The following is a 26,005-nucleotide window of genomic DNA, read 5'->3' as shown; positions in this document are numbered from 1 at the left end:
TACCCTGGTAGCTCTAGAGGACAGTTAATACCAGTTGTCTGATTTGTCTACACTGTGTACTGTTCATACTTTAACCAGGGCCCAAGCAAGAGCACCTGGTTCTGGGGGTTCCCAAATGGACCAGGTTGAGCCAGCCACTTGCCACTGACAAGATCCAAAGGCAGATAGACAAGTGATGAAATAAGAAAGGACTTTATTTTGGTGAGTCCAACACCAGGAAGACAGCTAACTGATGTCTCAAAGACTATCCAAAGTGCTGAAAATACTACTGGGTTTATGTAAGGAAAATGTGGGACAAAGGTACATGGGTATGTGCTGCTGGACAGTAAAAGTCAGGTTGATCATTGCCTTTGGGTCAGTCATGCAAGGTCTTGCTGGTGTCAGGGCAGTTCTTACTGCTTGAAGGAGTAGTTTAGGTTTCTATCAAGGGATCCTTTGCCTGTAGGGTTTTTTTGCCTGAGTTAAAAGATAACTGGAAAGAGCAACTCAATTAGAAAGTACAGACTGAGGTCAAATGGAGGTAGTTGAAGTCCTTTTTCAACACTCATCTATAGAATGCCCAGATCCTGTCTTTGCTCTGTTCATTCAGAACTCCCTCCACAGTGAAGAGTTCACATCCCTCCCTTCTGGAAAAAAAAAAAAAAAAAAAAAAATTCTGTATTCAGGTCCAAGTGCAATCAAGAGTACAGTTGCTGTGTTGTATGGTAGTTAAATGTTCAGTTTTGTGAGAAACTTCCAAAATGTTTTCCATTTTCCATTCTTGTAAGCAGCTATGAATGTTTCTTTGCAGCCTTTCCGGCATTTGATATTGTCACAATTTTTATTTTACCCATTCTTTTTTTGTTCTTTTTTTATTTTATTATTATTTTTTATTATTTATTTTGCCCATTCTGCTAGTGTCTTCCTTAGCTCATGATGCATAACAAAATACCATAGACTGGATGGCTTAAACCATAAGAATTTATTTTTCACAGTTCTGGAGGCTGGGAAGACCAAAATCATGGTGCTGGCCTATTTGCTTCTCAGATAAGGGTTTTCTTACTGACTTACAGATGGCTGACTTCTTGCTGTGTTTTTAGGTGGGGGAGAGCACTCTGGTCCCTCCTTATCTTACAAGAATAGTAATCCCATCATGTGGGTCCCACTGTTATGACCTCATCTAAATCAATTTCTTCCCATAAAAATAGACTCAAAATGGATGAAAGACCTAAATGTGAGACAGGAATCCATCAAAACCCTAGGGGAGAATACAGCAACCTCTGTGATGTCGGCTGCACAACTTCTTGCTAGACACGTCTCCAAAGGCAAGGGAAGCAAGGGCAAAAATGAACTATCAGGACTTCATAAAGATAAAAAGCTTCTGCACAGCAAAGGAAACAGTTGACAAAACCAAAAGATAACTGACGGAATGGGAGAAGCTATTTGCAAATGACATATCAGATAAAGGCCTAGTATCCAAAACCTATAAAGAACTTACCAAACTCAACACCTAAAAAACAAAGAATCCAGTCAAGAAATAGGCAGAAGACATGAACAGAAATTTCTCCAAAGAAGACATCCAAAAATGGCCAACAGACACATGAAAAAATGCTCCACGTCACTTGGCATCAGGGAAATACAAATCAAAACCACAGTGAGATACCACTTCATACCAGTCAGAATGGCTAAAATTAACAAGTCAGGAAATGATAGACATTGGTGAGGATGTGGAGACAGAGGAACCCTCTTAACACTGTTGGTGGAAATGCAAGCTGGTGCAGCCATTCTGGAAAACAGTATGGAGGATCCTCAAAAAGTTGAAAATAGAGCTACCTTGCGACCTAGCAATTGCACTACTAGGGATTTACCCCAAAGATACAAATGTAGTGATCCGAAGGGGTACCTGCACCCCAATGTTCATAGCAGCAATGTCCACAATAGCCAAACTATGGAAAGAGCCCAGATGTCCATCAAGAGATGAATTGATAAAGAAGATGTGGTGTGTGTGTGTGTGTGTGTGTGTAAATATATAATAGAATACTACTCAGTCATCAAAAAGATGAAATCTTGCCATTTGCAGCGACGTGGATGGCACTAGAGGGTATTATGTTAAGTGAAATCAATCAGAGAAAGACATGTATCATTTGATCTCACTGATATGTGGAATTTAAGAAAGAAAACAGGATCATAGGGGAAGGGAGGGAAAAATAAGACGATGAAATTAGAGAGGGAGATAAACCATAAGAGACTTTTAATCATAGGAATCAAACAGAGTTGCTGGAGGGGTGGAGGGTGGGAGTAACTGGGTGATGGACATCAAGGAGGATTTGTGATATAATGAGCAATGGGTATTATATAAGACTGATAAATCACTGAACTCTACCTCTGAAACTAATAATACATTATATGTTAATTAATTGAATTTAAATTTAAAAAAAGTTTGCTGGAAGAGTAGTTGGGAAGTCCTGCAGTGAGAATGTTGAGGATAGCCCTTGGCACCTTGTAGGAGCTGCTTTTGCTGCTCATCTCTGTTGGTCAGCTCTCTTGAATTCCTTAGGACCAACAAGATTTTGCTTGGTTTGTTTTGTTTCCTTTTGCTTTGTTTTACTTTGAAGCCCTGTGCAGGGTAGGTGTTGTGATCTTGGAGAAATGTGGCTTAGGAAATTGGATGATACTAGTCCACAAGCATACACTTGGCAGAGGAGGTGGCAGAATAGCTCAGTGGCCCAGAGGAGGCCCCTCTGCAGAGCATTTTATTCTTTTTACTACCTTAGAGGCTGATAGCCAAAGGAGGGCCTTGGTGCTTGTTTATAATTTATGCCTATCTAATTTCTGTGAGGTGAGGAGACCTATAATGAAGATCACATTTAGAGAGATATTTGAAAAATAAAAAAGGAAAACTAGAAGCAGTGCTGAGGAATAAGCAGAAAGTGCAGGGGCTGTGACACAAGGTGATTGTCACAACTGAGCATTACATTTAGTTCTAAATTTCCTCCTAGCTAATGAAAAACTGGAAATACAGAGAATAATATAGTGTGCATTGCATGAATGGAAGAAATACAACTGTCCTTCAGAGATACATAGTTTCTGTGACTGGATGGAGGTGTTAGCTAATGCTGTGGTGGCAATCATTTTGCAGTATATAAATGTATCAAATCAGCATGCTGTACACCATAAACTCAATGTTATATGTCAATTATATCTCAATAAAACTGAAGTAAAATATAAAAAAATATATATATAATTACCTCCCTAAGCCCCCACCTCAAATACCATCACATTAGTGGTTAAAGTTTTAACACATGAATTTTGGAGGGATTTAAATATTCAGTGCATATTAGATAGTGAATAGTGCTGTCTCATTGTGGTTTTATTGCATTTCCCTAATGGCTAATGATATTTCAGTGTTCACCTTTTCATGTGCTCATTTGCCATAAAATATACAGATTTATATCCTCTCTGATAAAATGTCTCTTCATGTCTTTTGCCCATTGTCTAATTGGATTGTTTCTTTACTGTTGAGTTTTTAAAGTTCTTTATATATTCTAGATACTAGTTTATTGTTAGATGTATGTGCAGATATTTTTTTCCCTACTCTGTAGCTTAGTTTTTTCATCCTATTAAACAGGTCTTTTGAAGAGGGAAAGTCTTTCATTTTGATGAGGTCCAGTTTATCAATTTTTGTTTTATGACTTCCACCAAGTCTAAAAACTATGCTTAGCTCCAAGTCCCTTAGATTTTCTCCTATATGTTTTTGCTCAAAGTCTTATTATATTTCTACATTTTACATTTAAGTCCATGAATTAATTTTGTATAAGGTGTGATATACAGTCAAGGTTTATTTTTTTTGCTTTGGATGTCTATTTGATTTAGCACCATTAAAAAAAAAAAGAAAAAAGGCCTATCCTTCCTCCATTCAATAACCTGGAATTTTTATTGGAGTAGTGTTGAATTTGTAAACTAAAGTGAGGGGACTTGATACCTTAAAAATACTGAATCTTCTGTTTCATGAACATGGTATATCTCTCCATTTATTTAGATCATCTATAGTTTATCTCAGAAGTGTTTTGTAGTTTTTAGTATACAAGTCTTACACATATTTTACTGTATTTATTTCTCAAGCATTTAGTATTTTTTAGTGCTTCCATAAATGGTAATGTTTTTAGATTTCATTTTCCAGTCATTCCGTGATAGTAGATTGAAATACATATGATTTGTCTGTATTGCTAAATTAATAGATTAGGTATATAGTTTTTGTAGATTCCTTAGGATTTTCTACAGATATTCATGTCAGGTAATAAAGGTCTACTTTTTCCTTGCCAGTCTTTTAGCCTTTCATTGTTTTTCTTACCTTATTGTACTGGGAAGTAACACCGAATAATGTTGAATGAAAGTATTGAGAGCAGGTGATATGCCTTTTTCCTGACCTTAGAAGGAATTTTTTTTATATGTGTGAATCTTAAAAAATCATTATACTAATTTTCAATCTGGCATAAATAATTTCTTAACGATTACTAAAAGCCATGGCTATATTTTTATTTGTTAACTCTATAATCCTTGTAAGATTACATTTTTGTTGTTTTAGAATAAAGAAAATATGTATCTCATTATATATTGTTTGGACTTTTGATAGGGAAGAACTGAAGAATTACATTTGAGAATCTTTTTGGAGTTCAATTATAAATATTTAGAAGAAATTTAAAGAAAATAGTAATTCTGTCAGATACTCATCTATACGTATAATTTGATTTGGTTGAATCAGGTAAGGTGCAGGATGAAAGGACATCAAAATAGAATTGATAAATGTAATTATAAAAAAGATACAAATAAGCTGTGTGGTATTTTTGTGTGTGTGTGTTTTGTTTTCTTTTTTCCCCTGGACACAATTTGATAACACATGGAAAGCAAAATGAAACTGATAGCAGTTTAATTATATTCAATAATGGGCATTAAAGGAGAAGAAAAATATTTGAATGCATTTTGTAGATAATTTTAGGAATGTAGTTCTTTTAAACCTACATAAGCTTTTTAGGAAAGGTATATATAAATTAACATGCAAAGTTTAAAAATTGGTGTCAAAAAGAGCAAAGGGAGGGATCTTTTGAATTCAAGAAACATTTAATGATGAACTATGTTTAAAATTTTAACAGAGTTTAAAAAAAAATACCAGTATTGAAATTAGTGGCTGCTAAGTCATATTTGGTAATACAAAAACAAATCAATATATGCTTTATTAACTTTAAAGTCAGGGTGAAATATAGATTAGTTATTCAAATGTATGTCTTTTAATTAGTGACCATTATATACAAAGTGTTACGTTATATTGGAGAATAACAAAGGAACAAAGGATTCTACAGTGGCCTAATTTGAATGGAGTACTATAAACCTAAATTCAGTTTCTACAGTAAAAAACTGAATCCATAGTCACCTCAACAGGTTTTTCTTTCTTATTTGTGTTGGCTTAAAACATTGGAGTTGTTTTTAGCATGGGCATTATATTATTTCATATATCATTTCATTTATTATAATGGCCTAATGAGACAAGTATCATTGCCCCATTTTATAGAAAGGAAATTGAGGTTTAAAGAAATTAATCTATATGGAGTCGTAAAACTAGAAGTTTGTTAGGTTTTGATTTTAGGACCCTTACCCCAAGCTGTTTTTGCTCTAAGTATATTCCTTTCCAGCCTGCCTTTGTTATAATTGCTTCTTCCTGTATATTCACATGTTTAACCTGTCTTAGTAATTCTTTCAAAATATGGGGAAGTTGAAGTTGGAAAAGGAGTGGGGGAGCCTTAAGATATAATTCTGGGAAAGATGCTATCAGTAAATGTAGTAAAAAATCAGTATTGTGATGTTTTTAAAATTATGTGCATAGAACATATATTACTGAAGAAAATATTTTTGGCTTTGGAGCATTATTGAAAATTTCAAGAACCTAGAAAATACATATTTGAAGCCACATTTTAATAGAATTTCAGTTCTTAAAAATGTCTAATTCTTTTCAGAATGAATTTATATTCTTTATTGTAAATGAATAGCTTTGAGTGTCTTTTTTTTTTTAGGCAAATATTTGTTCTAATTTCCATAAGAAATAGCTTACAGATAGTATTTAGGAGGAATTATTTGCCATTTAACTAGTTTTGCCATGCCTCCTCTTCCTCTGCCTCCTTTCCAGACATGTTTTTAATATTTACTACATATTTTTGACAATATTTTTTATAATAAAATTTAAGTGCTCAGAAATTCTTAAGTCACTGATACTTGCTCTTAAATTTTTGGTGTTCTTTTTCCTCTTTGTTCTAACCAATTATTGTTAGAGCAGGAACCAGTGCCCCATTTATACCTTAGACATAGAGTCATTGATAAAAGCATTTATTGTGTGCCAACTATATATATAGAATACTGAGTTAAGGTCTATTAATGCTTATGTATTTTTTTAAATATATAAAATCTAAGTAGGAATACATATATACAAAATACATGAATGTCTTAAACTTCCAGAAACTTTTGCCATATAATAGAATAGGAGCAAACCTAACGATACATTAAAATATGTATATGTTTTATATACTTCAAGAAAAACAGGCATTAGAATTTTTGCACTTAAATTTGAAGAAAGGTTTGATGACATTTCAGTTGCAGAACCTGTTGACCTGGGCAAATAACATTAGAAAGTCATCTGGTGTCCTGCAGTAGCCTTCATGTCTTCCTGTTTTATTAGACAGCTATGGTAGCAGTGTAGAAGGAACACTGATGGATTTAGCTACAAATGTCAGTACATAACAAAGGGTCCATGAGAATAAACTAGGAAAGACTTTATTAAAATATAGTAATTGATACCATGATAAGTACTCAATAAAAGAAATTATAAATTAGATTCATTATAGTCTTTTTATAAGATGGGTAATGTATAATGTACAGTTTAGAAAGAATTCTACTAGAAACAGAACTGCTTAGAGAAGTTTATTACCTGAAAAAATAAACTTAAGTGACATACCACATCATGCCTGGCAAATGAGTCTTATATGTATGTATGAAATTATGCATGTATACATATATACATATGTGTATATGTACATTTATATATAATGTATAAAACCAGTTATAGCCAAATGTATGCAAATATTAACTAGACTGGAAGCAAGAATAGACAAATTTTAAGCAGTGTTCTGAAAGAGAAATTGACTGTGGCCTACTTAGAGATTTGGATGGAGGTGAGATTAGCCTTTGCTCTTGTTCTGGGTTGGAGCAGCAGTCTTAAATTTTTCCAGCCTCTTCCCTTAGAATTACAGGTTCTGTTAGCATGTATCCGTTTCCCTTTTGCAGTATCACAAGATACTGTTTTACCTAATATCTTGTTACAATATTTATGAGGGTCACTGACTACCTTTGAAGCCTGCTTGTCATTCTACTAAGCCATTGCCACATGCCATAGTATTATGGGTAGTATCCCATTATATATATATTAAACTGATATTGATTACTTTTTTCTCATATAAAAATCTGAGTTTTTGTGGTTTCTCTGCTCTATGGGTTAATCTCAGACCTAGTCTTTTTTGTCTTACTTCTCTGTTCTTAGATGTGACTCTCATCCACATGGTATAAGATAGTTTATTACCTGTTTATAGTATTCCAGCTAGCAGGAATAGTAATTCCTAATAGTGATTTGGAAGGAGAGGGCTTGCCTGTTTTGTTTGAGAACCCACACTTCACTCTGCTCACATCCCACTAGTTAGAACTTAGTAACATGGTAACACTTAGCTAGCTTCAGGGATGGCTAAAAATAAGTCTTTAGTCTAGGAAGTCATATGTCCAGACAAAAATTTGAATGGGAGGCTTTTTTTTTTTTTAACAATAAAGAATGGGAGAATAGACACTGGGTGGACAGCTAGTAGTCTCTAATGTCTCATTGATTAGATACATATCTGATGTTGTTTCTATTACCATGTAAATACTGGTAACTCTCACCCAAAAATACGTTTTCAATTGTGACTTCTCCTAATCATCAGATCTGTAGTGCTTTCATCTACTCCACTTGGATAAACATCTAAAGTTTAGTATGTTTAGGGGCTCCTGGGTGGCTCAGTTGGTTAAGCATCTGATTATTATTTTTTATTAACATATAATGTATTCTTTGTTTCAGGGTACAGGTCTGTGATTCATCAGTCTTACACAATTCACAGCCCTCACCATAGCACATACCCTCCCCAGTGTCCATCACCCAGCCACCCCATACCTCCCACCCCCCTCTACTCCAGCAACCCTCAGTTTGTTTCCTGAGATTAAGAGTCTCTTATGGTTTGTCTCCCTCTCTGGTTTCATCTTGTTTCATTTTTTCCCTCCCTTCCCCTATGATCCTCTGTCTTGTTTCTCAAATTCCTCATATCAGTGAGATCCTATGATAATCATCTTTCTCTGATTGACTTATTTCGCTTAGCATAATACCCTCTAGTTCTATCCATGTTGTTGCAAATGGCAAGATTTCATTTTTTGATGGCTGCATAATATTCCATTGTGTGTGTGTGTGTGTGTGTGTGTGTGTGTGTGTGTGTGTGTGTGTGTGCCACATCTTCTTTATCCATTCATCTGTTGATGGACATCTAGTAATTCTAGATGTCCGTCTAATTCTTTATCTCAACTCAGGTCTTGATCTCAGGCTTGGGACTTCAAGCCCCACGTTGGGCTAAATGCTAGGCATGGAGCCTACTTAAAGTAAGTAAATAAAAATAAAAATAAAATTTAGTATGTTTAAATCTGATCAATTTTATTCCTCCTTCCTATGTTCTCTGTCTTGAGTGGTGGAACCATTATCTACTACCATTATCCAAGCTAGCAACCTGAAATTTGTCCTTAGACTTCTTAGCCTTTCCTTACCCTATGTCTGGTCAGTAACAAAATCTTGAAGATTTCTTGAATCTCTTTTTCTCCTTCCATTTTGAAACAGCATGCCATTATCATTTCTCATTTGGATTACTGAGATAAGTTTGTAACTTACACACTGCTCTCAGTGATCTGCCTGAAATAGATTGAGCTGTGTAATGCCTGTGCTAAAATGTATAGAGTAATTACTACTTGTCAGGCACCATTTTAAATTAAGTACTTTATATTTAACAAATCTTTTGTGTGTGTGTGTGTGAGAAAGAGAGAGAGAGCACAAAAGCAGGGGGAGTGATAGGCAGAGGGAGAAGCAGGCAGAAAGGAGAAGCAGGCTCCCTGCTAAGCAAAGAGCCCGATGTGGGACTTGATCCCAGTAACAAATCATTTTTATCTTCACAAACCCTGTGAGGTTATATAGTTGACTAAACTGAGACAAAAAGGTTGAATAATTTGTCCAAAGTCAGTTAGTAATTGGTGAAGACAGGGTTTGATCAGTCTGGCTCCAAAATTTGTGTTTTAAAAAATACATTATATTGCTCAAAATATTTGTCCATTGCTTCCTGAGTAAAATACAATCTACTTGATGCACAAAACCCATCCAAACTACTTTTTCTCATTTCTGTCTTACTTACTTACCCCTGTATCTTACTACTTTCTCTTCATGTATTCTACTCATACTGAGTAGATACAGTACACTTGGAGTTTTCCAGTACACCACATGACTTTTCACACTATTGTGCTTTCCTCAGTCTCCTTCAACTGGTTATTTTGTTCTCTTTCTTTTAGACTCAGGTTCCTCTGTTCAGCAACCATGATTGCTGGCACTTATCTTTGGCTACCTCAATCTGGGTCAGAAACCCCTTCTCTGTGATTTTATGTCATCCTTTAGATCCCTTAATCATAGCCCCCATCACTCTGGATTACAACCCAATTTCTGTGTGTCTCTTTGTAAACTTTTCAAGAATGGAATTGTTTTCTTTCATACTGCCTGATGTTCAGATATTGTTAGGTCCGTTTTTTCCCCCAGATCTTTCTGATGCTATTCAAAGATCTCAATCATTTCTAACCAAAAAAATGTATGGCCCTTTTTGAGGCTTCTTTCTCTTTAAAGTCTTTGTATTGTGATATGTATAACAGTCTTTTGGCTTCCATGACAACTTGATGCTCTGGTTTTTCTTTTTTCCTTATATATTAATAACTGGCTCCTTTCTGTCCTTTTTTTCTCCCCCTAATGCATGTTATTTTTAGGACTTAGTGATCAACCCTCTGATTTCTCTTTTTTTTTTTTTTTCAATCTAGTCAGAGAATTCCCCTATCTTTAACTCTGACTTCTTCCCTTTTCTTTTTGTTAATGCCCTCTGGGAACTTCACAGTATGTAATCGTGACTGTTATTTACTGAATACTTTATTCTGTGCCAGGCATTATGCTCTTTCTATACGTTATTGCCTTGAATTCTTAACTATGAGATTAGGTGGTCATACATCAGGTGAGCTAAATTGACATAAGAAAATGTAATGCCCAAATTCCCACAACTATCAGGTAGTGGAGCTGGGACTCCAGCTCAGTTTGTTGTCTTCAAAATCCTTGATTTTTAACAGCTCTAACATCTTATAATATCCAAAACTACTATGAATGGGACCCTCTCCCAGTGTTAACTGTTTATCTTGTTATTTATGTCAGTCTTTCATTTATTGCACTTTTGTTCCATGAATTTGTCTTGGTAATTTTCCTTAGCAGTTTTTAATTTCTACTGCCACTCCTTTAGTTCCTTATTGCCAGTTCATCCTGTGGTGATACAAATTCATATTGAACAAAGACAACATGTAAGTTTTAAAATCTCACATGACCTTTATCACTATTGTTGATCTCCCTTTTGAACTTTGCTCTCCACTTCACATAAATTAGTCTACTTGTGCTTTTCACCATTAATTCTCCTTGTCTAAAATATTCTTTTTATTTTTTCATTTAAATCCGAGTCCCAATCCCTAGTCTCAATTTATTGTCCATAGAAGATTGCTTTTTTCCCTGAACTTCTGTACTACTCAGCTTTTTGTAAGCTCATTTGGCCTTTAATCATATAATACTTTATATTTCTGACTAACTGTTACATCTGTATGGTTTTTTGTTTTTTGGTTTTTTTTCTTTTTCTTCTTTCCAACTCTGAACTGTAAATTCCTTGAAGTCAGGGTTAGTTTTTATACTTCTCTTTAATTCCCATGTTGAACATCTGGCATAACACCAGGAACATCTTAGATGATTAAACCATTGAGTTAATGGATTTTTTTACTTTGATACTTGTCTGATTTGAGATTTAGAAAAAAATTGATAATCTTACCGATAGAGCTTAAATCACCATGGAATTATCTCGGAAGCAATTCCTTAAAGCATTATATTGAAGAGATTTAATTTAAGTACATTAGTAATTTACATAGTTTATTGCATGCTTTTATATCTTTAAAAATATGTCATTTTCCTTTTTTTCTCCCTCTCTTTTGCTCTTTGTTTTTTTATTTTTTGGCAGCCGGTTCGAAGACAGTCCCTTACCCCTCCTCCTCAGAACACTATTACCTGGGAAGAATATATATCTGCTGAAAATGGAAAGTAAGTTTTTTTGTTTTATTTTGGAAAGTAGGGTTTTTTTGTTGCTGTTTTTTTTTTTTGTTCACTGGTTTTTAGAAAGAACGCTTTGTAAAAATGTGAATATTTAGGTGTAAAATTTTTTTAGAAAGAATTTTTAGTATAGTTTTGTCTGAAGTAATTCTTTTATCTTGTAATATATGGATTAAGTTTGATGAGGGAGAGAAGCAACCCCAGTTACATTTGAATAAGTTGTGGAACCTTCTTTTTACATGCTTGCTGCCATTTTATACAACCCAAAAAACTTAACAGCACATTATTCTAAGAAAATACAATGTGAGGAATTTCCCACTGCAGTTGCTGGAGTTTTTCTATTATATGTGAACTTTTATATTTTGTTATTATCCTCAGTCTTTAGCATGGCGGGTAAAGCTGTTCACTGTTTTTCTACTCTTTGCCTTTCTAAGCTCATCCCCTGTCACTGTCTGTTTCAGCCTGTGCCAGACCTCTTCTCATCATCCTTACATAGACCTTACTTAATGTTATATGTATGACTGATCCTTACTAGAGTATCTATTACATTACATGGTTTGTATGTAGTAAATACTTATTGAATAAAAGGATGATGAGTGAACAAATGGTTTATTTTGAATGAATAAATAGATTTTTTTCTAGCCAGCCCTGGGTGGCTCAGTCGTTAAGCGTCTGCCTTCAGCTCAGGTCATGACCCCAGGGTCCTGGGATCGAGTCCCACATCGGGCTCCCTGCTCCGCGGGGAGCCTGCTTCTCCCTCTCCCACTCCCCCTGCTTGTGTTCCTGCTCTCGCTATCTCTCTCTCTCGGTCAAATAAATAAATAAAATCTTTAAAAAAAAAAAGGTACAGTTGTTTATAGAAATCTTTTTTCCTTTTGGTGGAGAATAAAATATCATCTACTTCCATGATTAGGAAGAAGTTGTCATGACTTTTTTTTTTTAATATTTAAGGATTATTATTACACTTTTCCAACTTCTCCCAAATATTTCCAGCTTATAATAGTCTATAGTTTATATAGAATTTTTTATTCTTTACTTCTTACTGGTCAGTGCTAAGAAATATAGACAGTAAAAGAGATTGAATTGAATAAGTGATTTTAGAGATACACAATATTTTTCAAGTTTACTTTTTCTAGAAATTTGCTTTATTCCTAAAAAGTGATTATTAAAATTATATTTAATATGAAATTTGTTGACTTTGATCATTTTTTCTGAACTTTTAGCTTATGTTATTTTCTTTTTTTGTTACCCCATCTCGTTTCTTACACGTCTTAAGTCCTTTTAGCATAATTTAAATTTATTTCTATACAGAGTAAGGAAAATTAATTTATTAATGATGTTATTAGAAGAGGACAGTTTCTTCATAGGAAGATGGTAGCATGTAGAAAAGGTTTCCTAATTTTTTGTTTTTTTCCCCATTTTAGAGCTCCTCATCTGGGAAGAGAACTGGTGTGCAAAGAGAGCAAGAAAACATTTAAAGCCACGATAGCCATGAGCCAGGAATTTCCCTTGGGAATAGAGTCGTAAGTTTGTTATTCACTATAGAGTCTATGAAAGAAACTAAGAAACCCTAAAGGCTGTAATAATATTTGCATCTGAGTGTTGCATTTGAGTCCTTTGAAATGAAAAAGCAAATAGCCATTGATTTGATAGTTCATGCACCCTTCTAGATAATTTCTATTTCACAGATTACTAGCATTTTTACTCTTTTAACCAGATAAATTTTTGAATAGTTTTTTAAAATTATAAAAGTAGTAAATAAATCCATGCTTATTATAAAAAAATCTAACAGCATGGAAGTTTATAGAATAAAAATGAGTTTACTTTTACCTCACTAATAGTTAATAGGTGAATAAGTGGGGTATTTTGGTCTAGATTTTTCTGTGTTTGCCTTTCTTTTTTTAATTAATTAAAAAAATATTTTATTTATTTGACAGAGAGACACAGCGAGAGAGGGAACACAAGCAGGGGGAGTGGGAGAGGCAGAAGCAGGCTTCCCGCTGAGCAGGGAGCCCGTTGCGGGGCTCGATCCCCCGACCCTGGGATCATGACCTGAGCCGAAGGCAGATGCTTAACGACTGAGCCGCCCAGGCGCCCCGGCTTTTTTTTTTTTTTTTTTTTTAATAAGATTGAGGAATAGTTTACATTTTGTTCTGTGAGTTTCATTTTTTCTTTTAAAAATGAGTGTATCTTGGAGTTCTCACAATAATTACATTCTTACCTCTTTTTCTTCTTTCCTTGGTATTTTGTAGTATTGATGTACTGTCCTTTATTTTATCATCCCCCTACTGATAAACATTTTGATTGTAGTTTGTCACCATTGTAAACAGTACTGAACATCTTGAATATATCCTTTCAAACCTGTACTCATCAGATGTTCATTTAAAAAAGTCCAATTTGTGGGGCACCTGCATTGGCTCAGTTGGTTAAGTTGGTTAAGCATCCGCTCTTGATTTCAGCTCAGGTCATGATCTTAGGATCATGAGAATGAGCCCCTCATTGTGTCAGACTCTGCGCTGGGTGTGGAACCTGCTTAAAATTTTCTCCCTCCCTTTCTGTCTGCCTCTCCCTCTAAAAAAAAAAATCCAATTTGGAGAGATGGGTGGAATGGGAGTGGTGGGTAGGGGCAGCTGACTGACAGAACTATAACTTCAGGCTCTCTCTAAAGTAGGGGATAAATTGAAGCACCAGGCTATTTTTCCTTCTTAGTTCCTTCCCCTTCTAATCTAGCCTAGTATATTAAAAATTAATTATCATGGAAGAAAGAAGGACTCATATTTTCTACAAAAGATATACATGTCTCATACTCCTCAGTAACCAGAATTTAGAAAAATGGGTAGAATGAGCTATACATCTCTCAATCCGTAGATTAGAGAGGAAGATTGATAGTTGTAAGAAGATGTGGGAAAGGCATTTAGCCATACCTACAAATCTGCATAATTCATCCTATCTTGGATCCAACTGACTCAAGAATCACCAGTTTTATGTTCTAATAAAGAAGAAAAATGTGGCTAATTGTAAGATGCTATCAATTTTATGAGTTATCCCAATTTCACAGTTAATATGTGAAAAAAATGGGTACATTAGAGTTTATAAAATGTGGCCTTTATAACATTCCTTCTGGAAAAAAACAAGAAACATAGTGTGTAAGAGCCAGACAAAATATTCATTCTAGAATAAAATATAGGTCAAAAACAGAAGAAAATTCCTTGTAAATGCTATGGAAAAACGTAAGAAGCGTGAAATCAGTAAACTAGGTCATTCTAGATGAGATGATAAGATAATAGAATGAAATGAAAAGATTATAAAGCTAAGGAAATAAGCACTAAATAACACTGTTGCAGAACAAATAAATTAGAAACAACAATGAACACAAAAGATGTGGCAGAAAAATAAAATTTGATAGCTCATAGTGAATTTAATGAAAAAAGTTTAAAGGAATTAGAGAAGCAGTATTTATGGAGGACAAAGAGGGTTCAACATAAGGATCATTGGTGATCTACTTATATAGAAAGCCTCCAAAATGTAACCAAAATAGTATTCAAAGTAGGGTAAAAATTTCTCTGTAAGGAAAAACTGAATCTGTAGCATAACATTAGGTTCTAAGAAAAATCTTAAGAATGATTAGTAACAATAAAATTATCCTGATTAAGTTATTGGACTTTGATTGTTAATAAAGAAATCCAAAGGCATTCAGGCAAAAAAGAGGTAAAAACCTGGCTTTACATTTTTTCACATCTTTACATTTCTGAGACAAAGAAAATGTGATCAGGTAGTATATCTGGCTAAGATGTCATTTAGATATCAAGGCAATTGAAGAAAACATAGAAGCATTCAAAAATATAGCAGCCATATGGGTCCATTTTGAAAGAAAAATACTACTACTTGAAAATGAAATCCATTCAACTAAGAGATGAAAGAAGTTACAGGCTAATGTAATACTGAATTCTGGCAGACATTATGAAGTTATAATTCAGAAGGAAAGAAGCATAAACTGAAATTTTATGCCAGCCAAATTTCCCTTTAAATATGCAAAAAAGAAACACTCATTTATGGAATCTGTAAGAAATCAAGGAATACAAAGAATGTAAGAGCCCTTCACACATATAAAATTGACCATGAAATTCAGCCACCCAGTGAGACTAATTAAAGAAGTCAGGAGTGTGTAGACTTCAGGAAGAACATGGGTATAAACCTTTTCATTTAAATACAAACCTAAAATCAAACAACTGTGGAAATTATGGCTTTACAATCAAATGTAAATGTTGTAAACTTTAACACAGTAAACACAGTAATAAAACAAAAAATCAGGAGGAAGGAGGTGACATTTCCTCATCCTTAACGTCTAGAAGTCAATACTACTGGGTTTGACGCATGTAGTTATAAAACAACATAAGGATATAAAGAAATCAGTTTGAAAAATGATAACTTTTTTTTTCTCCTTCCATTTTTCAGATTATTGAATGTTTTGGAAGTAATAGCTCCCTTCAAGCACTTTAACAAGCTTAGAGAATTTGTTCAGATGAAGCTTCCTCCAGGCTTTCCTGTAAAACTAGGTAAGAGAAAATTTACATGTAATTTCAGTGTCTATTAGAAATATGGAGCTATTTACTAACAATAAGCAATGTGTTTTGAAGGAAAATGATTTTCTAGTTGCTTAGATTTTTATAAAGTTTTTCTGTGATTACATGGATCAAGATTCATGTTTTACCAAATATGTAAAGTGCCCAGTGGGAGTTCTAATTCTACTGGATTTAAGTTAAATGTAAGGGATATGCAAATATTTCATATGAGAGGATATGGATGAACTCATAATGCACTATGATAATGTTTTCTAATGTCAAATAGGGAGACTGGATTTTAGCCCAAATTTTTAGCAGATTTTTGAGTTTCTGAACAGTGGGGATGTTTCTGGGATCAGCAGTCACTATTCATAGGTAAAGTAATACTCATATATTTTATTTTTCAGTCTTAAATGTTTAAACTTAACTTCATCTTAAGCAATGATCTTTAAGAACTTACTAGTAAGCTCCCATTTTTGTGCATATTTATCTAAGTAGATCAGAAAACTGGGAACAAGAGACTATTAAAAGATTCTTTAGGAGTTTAGGCTTAGATTTAGCATTAAGCTTGAGGAGAGCCTTTACTACCACCCATACTCTATTTGGATGGTATTAAATATGTCACCAAATATTTAATCAGTGCTTGCTGTCTGCCAGATGCTTTTCTAGCAGTGAGACAGTAAAAGTGTCTGCCCTCTTAGTGTTTACATTCCAGTGGGAGAGAAAAATAAATATATAGTAAATTTATTAACCTTTATTTAATCTCAGATGGATTTTATTTTTTAGTCAATATTACTGAAACCACATTTCAGAATAATTAGGCAGAATGCTTTTCTCACAGAAATAATGCTTGCATTGCTAAAAAGTAAACATGACCTTTTCAACTTTACAAACTTGGCAATAAGCATTTTGTGGGTTAAAGTGAATTTTAAAACATTTCAGAATGTCACTATAGATTCCCTTTGTGATGAAAAAGTACTGGAAACCCGGTGTCTACTTGAAGAAAATCAGCATGGATATACAATTATCTTTACAACACCAGAAATGATTTGAAAACTAAGGAATCAAGAGATGTGTGTTTGAGTTATGGGTCGGGATCATTATGTTATCATTTCTGCAGAAGCTAAAATCCCAGTGTAATTTTCTATAACCAGAAAATAGTTGAAGCATTGGACTCTCTTCTAGGTACTGTATTTAAAGTGCCAAACTAAAATAGTGGGCAGGGATTGAATATATGAGAGTTTCAAACTATCCCAGCATTCATATCTGTTTAAGTCCCAAAATATCTATTTAAGTCCTAAACCCCAGTCAAACCCCACAATACAATATAGATTTGTATGCAAAAGAAATATTTTGATTATGTGAAAAGGAAAGAGAAAGTCTACAATACTTCTTTGCAGGCATTTCTCTAATGTAGAACCACATTCTTAACAAGGGATTGATAATCTTTTGCTTGCATACTAAAGTTATTGGGAATTTATCTTTCTTTTGTCTTTTTGTCCTTCTTTTGAATTAACCCTGTAAAACTCTAGCCCTGGGTCTGTTTAATCATCCACCATTTCTGTTTCTGTGTTTAGGCTTAAAAATACAATTGAAGGGAAAATTATAAAAATTTAGAAACTGTTGTTAAGATAATTATGTTTTCATAATCAGCCAGAGCTTTAAATGCTAATTATGAATAATCTTTTCTCTTTTTGCTTCTCTTTCCATTCTACTCAAAGGCTAAATTTGAACCTCTTTTACCAGTCCCCAGCTTCTCCCACTACTTCCTTCCACAGTCTAAGCAGATGATTTTTGCTTCCTTAGTTACAAAAAAAGACAATCAGAAATGAGACCTCCCTATTACTCCCAAGCCCCCACAGAGACTTTTTTGTCCCAAGTCCCATCTTTTCCTTTATCTTTCCTATCTCAGTGGAAGTGGTACCCCTCTTCTTAGCTTGAATAATCTCTTCATTTGTACTATGGATCTGTTCTTGCATCTCTTTTAAGAACCTTGCTCTTTAAGTCTCCCCATATTTTTCTTTTATCTTCAAACTCCCTTCTCTACTGCTTTTTCTCTCTTAGCTATTGGGCTTTGTTCAGGTCTTTCTCCTTTTGAAATTCAACCAACTAAATAAAATAACCCCTTTAACTCTTCCCTACCCAGCACTTGCCTTTAATCTTTGTTTTTCATAGCTAGGCTACTTGAAAGTCTAGTTTTATATTTCCATTGTTACTTTCTATGTGCAATTTTTTTGTAAAGGAGAGAAGATGAAGAGACATAAAGGGAGACAGAGTTTTTCTACTTCACTTGAACTTCTAAAATGACACTAGAAGACTATGATAAATTTTTTATGTGCGCGCGCACACACACACACACACACACACACACACATATATATATAATATATAGCTAAAGAAGCTATACAAAGAGGTATATTCAAAAACACTAGATAAATGAAATGAAAATGAAATTCTAAAATAGTCAAGTAACTTACAGGAAGGTAAGAAAAGAAAACAAAGAAATGAAAAACAGAGACATTTAAAAAAATAAAATGTCAGACTTGTCTTAATATGTAAATAATTCCATTAAATGTAAGTAGTCTAAATAGACTATTTAAAAGGTAGAAATAGGCAAAACAGATTAAAAAACATGACCGAACTATATATTCTCTTCAAGAAACTTCCTTCAAATATGATATTGAAAGCAAAAGGATGGAAAAGGATGTTTCATTTAAACATTAATCAAGGATAACAGGACTAGCTCTCTTAATGTTAGATAAAGTAGATTTCAGAGCAAAAAAAATTACCAGAGACAGCTAGGGATATTATATAATGATAAAAGGATCAATTCATGAAGAATAGCAATTCTAAATGTCTATGCACCAAACAAAAGAGCTACAAGACAGGTAAAACAAAAACAAAGAAATGAAAGAAAAATCTACAATTATAATTGGAGACAGTTGATATAACAACTAGACAGAAAATCAGCATGGATATACAATATCTTTACAACACCATAAACTAAAGCACCTAATTTGCATTTACCCAACATTAGCTAAATACACATTCTTTTCAAGTGCCTGTGGAAGATATACCAAGATAGGCCATATCCTGGTCCATAAAACAAACCTCAATAGTTCTAAAAGAGTAAAAAAATCAACCATAATAGAATCATACTAGACAACAGTAGGAAAAGAAGAGCAAAATAAACCTAAAACCAACAGAAAGAACAAAATAATAGAGTAGAAAGAAATCAGGGAAAGACAAAACAATTCTAGAACGTCAATGAAGCAAAGAGCTGGTTCTTTGAAAAGATTGATAAAATCAACAAATTTGCAGCAAGAGTGATAAAAAGGGAGAAAACACAAATTATTAATATAAAAAATGAAATGGGCTAGCACTACGGGCCCTGCAGAAATCAAAAGGATAATAAGTACAATAAGGAATGAAAGGGGGGAGAAAAAGGCATTCAGAGCAGAAAGAAAGAAAGCCTTTGTTTGCAAGAGACATGATTCTATAAGTAGAAATCCCAACGATTTTACCAAAAACTAGATTTAATGAGTTCTGCAAGATGGCAGGATACAAATTAAACATATAAGAATCAATAGTATATTTCTGTGTACTAGCATTGAACACATAGATACCAAAATTTAAATATTAAGTACTTTTACAATTGCTAAAAAAAAATACTTAGGCATAATTTTAACTAAACATGTACAATATTTGTATGTTGAAAATTGTATAACACTAATGAAAGAAATGAAAAGAAGATCTAAACAAATGGAGAGATATACCATGCTCATTGATTGGAAAATTCAACATAGGAAAGATGTTAATTCTCCCCAAATTACTATACAGGTTTAACACAGTTCTTGTCATAATCCCAGTAATATTTTTTTTGTAGATATAGACAAGATTATTTTAAAATTTACTTGGGAAGGCAAAGAATCTAGAATATCTGTGTTAGTTTTATGGGAATGCCATAACAGAATACCACAAACTGAGTGGCTTAAACAACAGAAATTTATTTTCTCATTAGAAATCTGAGCTCTTTCTCACAGCCTTCTGAGGCTATCCATGCCTCTCCCATAGATTCTGACGATTTTCCTTGGCTTATAGAAGAATCACCCCAGTCTTTGCCTTCATCTTCACTTGATGTTCTTGCTGTGTGTCTCCAAATTCCCCCCCTTTTGTAAGGACACTGGCCATTGGATTAGGGACCACTATAATGACTTTTAACTTCATTACTTCTGCAAATTGCAGACCCTATCCGCAAAAAAGGTCACATTCTGAGGTACTAGAAGTTAGGACTAGAACATATATTTCTTGGAAGGGAAAGAATTCAACCCACAACAATAGCCAAAACAATTTTGAAAATGAAGAATAAAATGTGAGTAGTCTACTCAATTTCAATATTTATTATATAGGTATGGTAATCAGGAATGTGTGGTATAGGCTGAGGGATGAACATATAAATCAAAATAACAGAACAGAGAATCCAGAGATAGACCCTCATAAATATGCACAACTGATTTTTTATGAAGATGCAATAACTGTTCAGTGGAGGAAAGATAGCCTTTTCAACAAATGATGCTGGAGCAATTGGACATCCAAAGGCATCCAAAGGCAAAACAAGGAACCTCTACCTAAGTCCTGCAGTTTATATAGAAATTAATTGAAAATGGAACAGAGACTTGAATTTAAATGTAAAATGTAAAACTATAACATAGGAAATAAACAGAAAAAGCCTTAGGGATATGGGTTTAAGCAAAGACTTCTTAGACTTCACACCATAAGCATGATCTATAAAAAGAAAAATCAACGAATTGGACTTCATCAAAAGTGAAGACTGTTTGCTCTGTGAAAGACCAATTAAAAGAAAGAAAACATAACTTTTAAAACTCATCAATAACAGAACAAACAGGCCCATTAGAAAAGAGCAAAAGACACAGACATTTTACCAAAGAGGATATATAAATGGAAAATAAGCACATGAACAATGTTCAGTATTATTACCATTAGGGAAATGCAAATTAAAACCACAGTATCACTTTATACACCTAACAAAATGGCTAAAATAAAACTTGTGACAATACCAAATGTTTGTGCAGATGTGGGAAAACTGGATCACTCATTATGGGTCAAATTGATTTGTAATAGCCCCAAACTAGAAACAACCCAGCTGCTCATTGCACATTCTCTTTATCGCTTCCACTCTTACTATGTTTATTATTGGTATTCATATTGTTAAATCTACTGGATACTTTTCTGTTACCAAGATTTGACTCTGTTTTTGTAGAGTCCTTGTCCCAGCGAATGATAGTTTTTCTTCAGATTTCCTCTGACTTCTTTGATAAGAGTTCTCTCTTGATTTTTTCCTGCCGGTCTTGCTGCTCCTTCTGGAGCACATCTGTTTTAACTCTTGTCAGCCTACATTGTACTCTCATTACATCGGCTAAAACTTAAGCCAAAGCATGTTACTACTCTGCTCACAGCCTTCCATTGGTTTTCCATTTCATCCAGAGAAATAAATAGCCAAAGACGTTTTGATCTAAACCCCACGTGATCTGAGGGTCTCTCTCTCCCCTGACCCCTTCTCCTGTTCATCTTCCCTTCACTTGGCTGTTAGCCACACTGGTCTCTTAACTGTTCCCAGTATACACCAGACACTTTCTTTTTTAGGGCATTTGTACTTGTTCCCTCTACTTGGGATTTTTTTGCTCTAGACAGCTGTATGGTGCATACCTCCTGTCTTTGCTGAAAGGTCACTTTATTGAGGTTTTCTTAACGACCACCCAGTTAAGAGCTCTTACCCCAACACTGACAACTCCTTTCACTCTACCATGCTTTACTTCTGTCTGTATACTTAGTCACATATACTTTTTACTTCTTTACTAGGTCTCCCAACCAGAATATAATCTCCATAAATGCATGATTTTTTCCTCTTGTTCACTTGTTTTGTTCCCTTGTTTCCAATGCCTAAAATGGGTCATTAACTTTCTGAAGGATAGTAAATATTTTAGGCTTTGCGGGCCATATGGTTTCTGTCACAACTACTTAATTCTTGTTGGAAAACTAAAGCAGCCATAGACAATAAGTAAATGAATAGCATCCTGTGTTCGAATAAACTTTACTTAGGGACACTGGAGTTTGAACTTCATGTAATTTTAGCCACATGAAATACTATTTTGTGTGTGTGTTTTTTTAGCCATTAAAAAATGTTAAGATCTTTTGTTAGCTCATAGACCTTACAAAAACAGGCCAGGCAATGGGCCTTACTTTCCTGACCCCTGAATTAGAACAGCATTTGTTACTAATATGCACAAATGGATGATTCCCGCCCCCCTCCGAAATAACTGGGAACTCTGTAATCTTTATGTAGATTTTGTGTGTGTGTGTGTGTGTTTTCAGAAGAATATTACTTTCTGCAGTAAAATACTAGCCGTGTAAAAATTAATTTACTCTTTACTGCTATTCTAGACACTCACCTTAGCTTCCATAGAATCATTTCAGGGTTTTAAAGGAAGCTTTACAGTTGTTTATTTTGTAGGTGAAATCCCTGAGAACCATGAATTAAATGATTTATAGGAATCAGAATCCAAGTTTTCTGATTTGTGCTCTTTCTAAAAACTCATATTAGGGATAAAACTAAGGAGTGATTAAAGTGGCCATTTTTAATGTCAGCTTTCACTATAATTTCAGTAAGAAATGTATTTTATGTAAAAAAAATGTTAGGCTGTGTTGGCATGATATTACTCCAATTCTGATGAGACTTTTTATTGCATATATTTAAGTGATGGATTGTATTTAGTATTATAAAACAAAAGGGATTGATGTATTTCTCTTGCTTTAGAATGAAAATAAATCAGCTCAGAGTCAGAATAGTATATATGCTATAATATGAATAGAAACGATGTCAGAATGCAAAAAGTACAAATGTATGTGTCTCTTTGGCCCAAGAAAAACAAAAAAGACTGGTGGAATCTGGCATTATAATTTTAAGATTGGGAAGCAATGGGAACTTGTTTTTTTGATGTGATTCTTGATGTCTTGGTGTCTTTCTCTCTTCACCAATAAAAAACCCTTCTCCAAAATAGACACACTCACTATTGGACATATATTAGGATTTGTCAGGTCCTTGAATAATGCTTTTTTACACTTTAAGGAATATGGATATCTCTAATAGTATTTATGGTCTGTAAATAGATAAGCATTTTGTTTTACAATGTTATCATTGATTGTTCTCTAGATATTCCTGTGTTTCCTACGATCACAGCCACTGTGACTTTTCAGGAGTTTCGATATGATGAATTTGATGGCTCCATCTTTACTATACCTGATGACTATAAGGAAGACCCGAGCCGTTTTCCTGATCTTTAACTGACATGGAAAATGATCTCATCTAACCAAGGAAAGCAAGAGAATACAGAGACCCCAGTTGTAAATCCAAATAGAAGGGACAAATGTTCTGAGAAGAAAAGGGAATTACATTGAATCGACACATCAGTAATATGATATAATGAAATGGGCCTTTAAAAAGAACTTCAGCAAGTTTCCTGATGTGCCATTTTCAGTCTTTTTAAAAATATACATATTATAAGTGTAATAGTTTGACACCTTAATGCCCTGAGTACTTCTTATGTAAAACAGCTGTAAGTGCTGTGATTTGTTTTTAAAAATTTTTACACTTCTTGTTGAAATATATATGCATATAAATATATCTATATCTATAACACTCCTGGACCATTAACATAAATTAAATGTCTTAAGAGATATGAAGCCCTTTTAAACTTGTCATCTTATATTCAAGGTGACATTTATAAATATTCCTTCAAGCTTTGTTTTCATAAAATGTAAACTATGTAACATTATGTATAGTTCAGTAATTTGAATGTTTGTTCAATATAATGAACTAGAAGGAATGCAGTTTTCTGTAGATGAATGAACCAAATGGTAACCATTAAACAATTGCATTTATATGTTGCAATACATTTCAGAGGGAGCGTTCACTCTGCAGGGAATAAGGTACCTCCTTTAGCACCTTAGTGCAATTCATTGTGGTGCTATTTGTTTTTACCTGAATTCTTTCTTCAATGGAAAATGTTTGTTACTAATCTTCCTTTCATAGAACCTCTATTTTTTTTTTTCTAAACTTAAGTTCAAAAGTCCTTTTTGTGTTCATGATAAGGTATGGTTAGCATGCTTAAAGATATTCCTCTTCCAAATCTCAGCACTTTAAAAAACTCCAAATTTTTAAACTTGCTTCCTAGTAAGTGCACATCATTCTGATTATTTTGTTTGTTTTTAATGGAATATGGATGCATTCATGTCAGTTTTAAAAAAGCAACCCACATATTTTGGACATCCCTACATATTTAATGCTTTCAAAGTAAGGTAAAAACATTTTATATGCTAACAGAATATATTTGTTACAAGCTAAATTCCAGAAATGTACACAGGATTGACAGTTCCTACTGTTTATTTTTTTAAGTCACAAAAAAATATTTATTGATTTTAATCTCCAAAGTGAAATCATGCATTACTCATTTTTGCATTTAAAATCTTTCATATTTATTCCAAGATGGTTTGAAGGTCCAAGACTGAAAATAGGGAGAATAATGTATAACAGTCACAAAATGTTATGTTGTATTAAAGAGCTTAGCTAAAGAACTGTTTTTTTTAAATGTATCCTGATAAATGTGTCAAAATGCATCTGTCAAATTTTGTAGAATGACCAATAGTTTAAACTTTTTCCAGAATTTTAAATAATTTGAATTTAGAGACTTTTATTGAAGAGATGATTTATTTAAAAATCCAAAGCATCAACCATAAGAAAATTTTATAATAAACATCTTTAAAGCTGCATCTTCCATGCTGAAACATACTACATTGCATATGTTGGCATTTTATTAAATACATTTTATAATGAAGTAATCATAGTTAAAAATTCAAAGACCAATTACTACCGTATGTGGGTCTGTTGAATTTTGTGGAAGAGTTGGTAAACCCAGATTAGGTTTATTGAATAGAAGTTGATCCCTATTATTTTGGGAATGCTTGTTGATCATGTGACTTGGAGATTGAATTATCCTGTCGCTGATTATTTGAGGTGTGAGACGCTGAACGGCGGTGATCACTGTTGCTCGTAGGCTCCCTTACTTTATGGGAATATGGTATACTTCCCAGGAATACACTGCAGATTTTTTTCACACGTACAGACAACTTAGTGGAGAAAACATGGTAAATTGCAGCTTGGGATTTGTCAGTTTCCTTAAAGCTGTGACTATTTTGCTGGGGTACACTGGAGGTAGGAAGACTACTGAAAACTTTTGCACTTGGGATTGTTTTTAACTCTTATCTTTTTCTTTCGTAAAGAATAGATTATCCATTCCAAAATGTCTTTTATCTGATCAAAAAGGACAAGCAAATGTATCTCTTATGATGGTGAAAACAAGGAGTTAATTAATGCAAATAAACTTTTCACAGTATTAGACTTTTCAAAATGTGCCTTTTAATCCAACCGATGAATGAAGCTCTGTGTATGCTGTGTTTCACATAAGGAGATCAAAACACCATATATCTTGATAATCTCATGAGAACTTAGATTTTGCATAAGTCCATAAAATTTTATATACTTTCCATTTGTGATTGAAGAAACTGTTCAGACTTGGGAGACTGTACAATGGTCACCTTCAGTGGCCCTTCAGAAGTGCTCAATATTCCTGCCACTAGTACCGTATCAGTAGAAGATAAGATTCTTATCTTCAAGAAAATTCTTCCCTGCAGACAATTTGCCTCTGTCTGTAGTCATTCATTAACAGCGAACTGTCAAATTTCATAAAAGGGGAGCAAAAAGCAGATGCTGTGATTAAGTACAGGTACATATGATGGTCTGGAAATTAACACATTTCAGAGAAGCTGATAGGCGACAGAAGCTGAAAAACTACGTACAGCTGACCCTTGAACAACGTAGGGGTTAGGGGTGCCAACC

At 33.8% G+C, this 26,005-nt stretch overlaps 1 protein-coding gene across 5 annotated transcripts in view; it reads left to right on the top strand.

Moving 5' to 3' along the window:
• ANKRD13C (ankyrin repeat domain 13C) overlaps window positions 1-25,517 on the top strand; it is an 88,782-nt gene extending 63,265 nt beyond the window's left edge. For all 5 annotated transcript variants that reach the window (XM_027613663.1, XM_027613655.1, XM_027613647.1 and 2 more), the window contains 4 exons: window positions 11,382-11,461; window positions 12,895-12,993; window positions 15,926-16,026; window positions 23,264-25,517. In XM_027613663.1, the coding sequence (XP_027469464.1) occupies window positions 11,382-11,461; window positions 12,895-12,993; window positions 15,926-16,026; window positions 23,264-23,394 (411 nt within the window). In that variant the 3' untranslated portion in view covers window positions 23,395-25,517. The remainder of the gene's footprint in view (window positions 1-11,381; window positions 11,462-12,894; window positions 12,994-15,925; window positions 16,027-23,263) is intronic.
• The last annotated feature ends 488 nt before the right edge of the window (window positions 25,518-26,005 follow it).

This window comes from Zalophus californianus, chromosome 4 (assembly GCF_009762305.2).
Source record: "Zalophus californianus isolate mZalCal1 chromosome 4, mZalCal1.pri.v2, whole genome shotgun sequence".
NCBI classification, from domain to species: domain Eukaryota; kingdom Metazoa; phylum Chordata; class Mammalia; order Carnivora; family Otariidae; genus Zalophus; species Zalophus californianus.
Note: the sequence above shows the minus strand (reverse complement) of the source record. Positions and strands in the feature narration are given on the sequence as shown.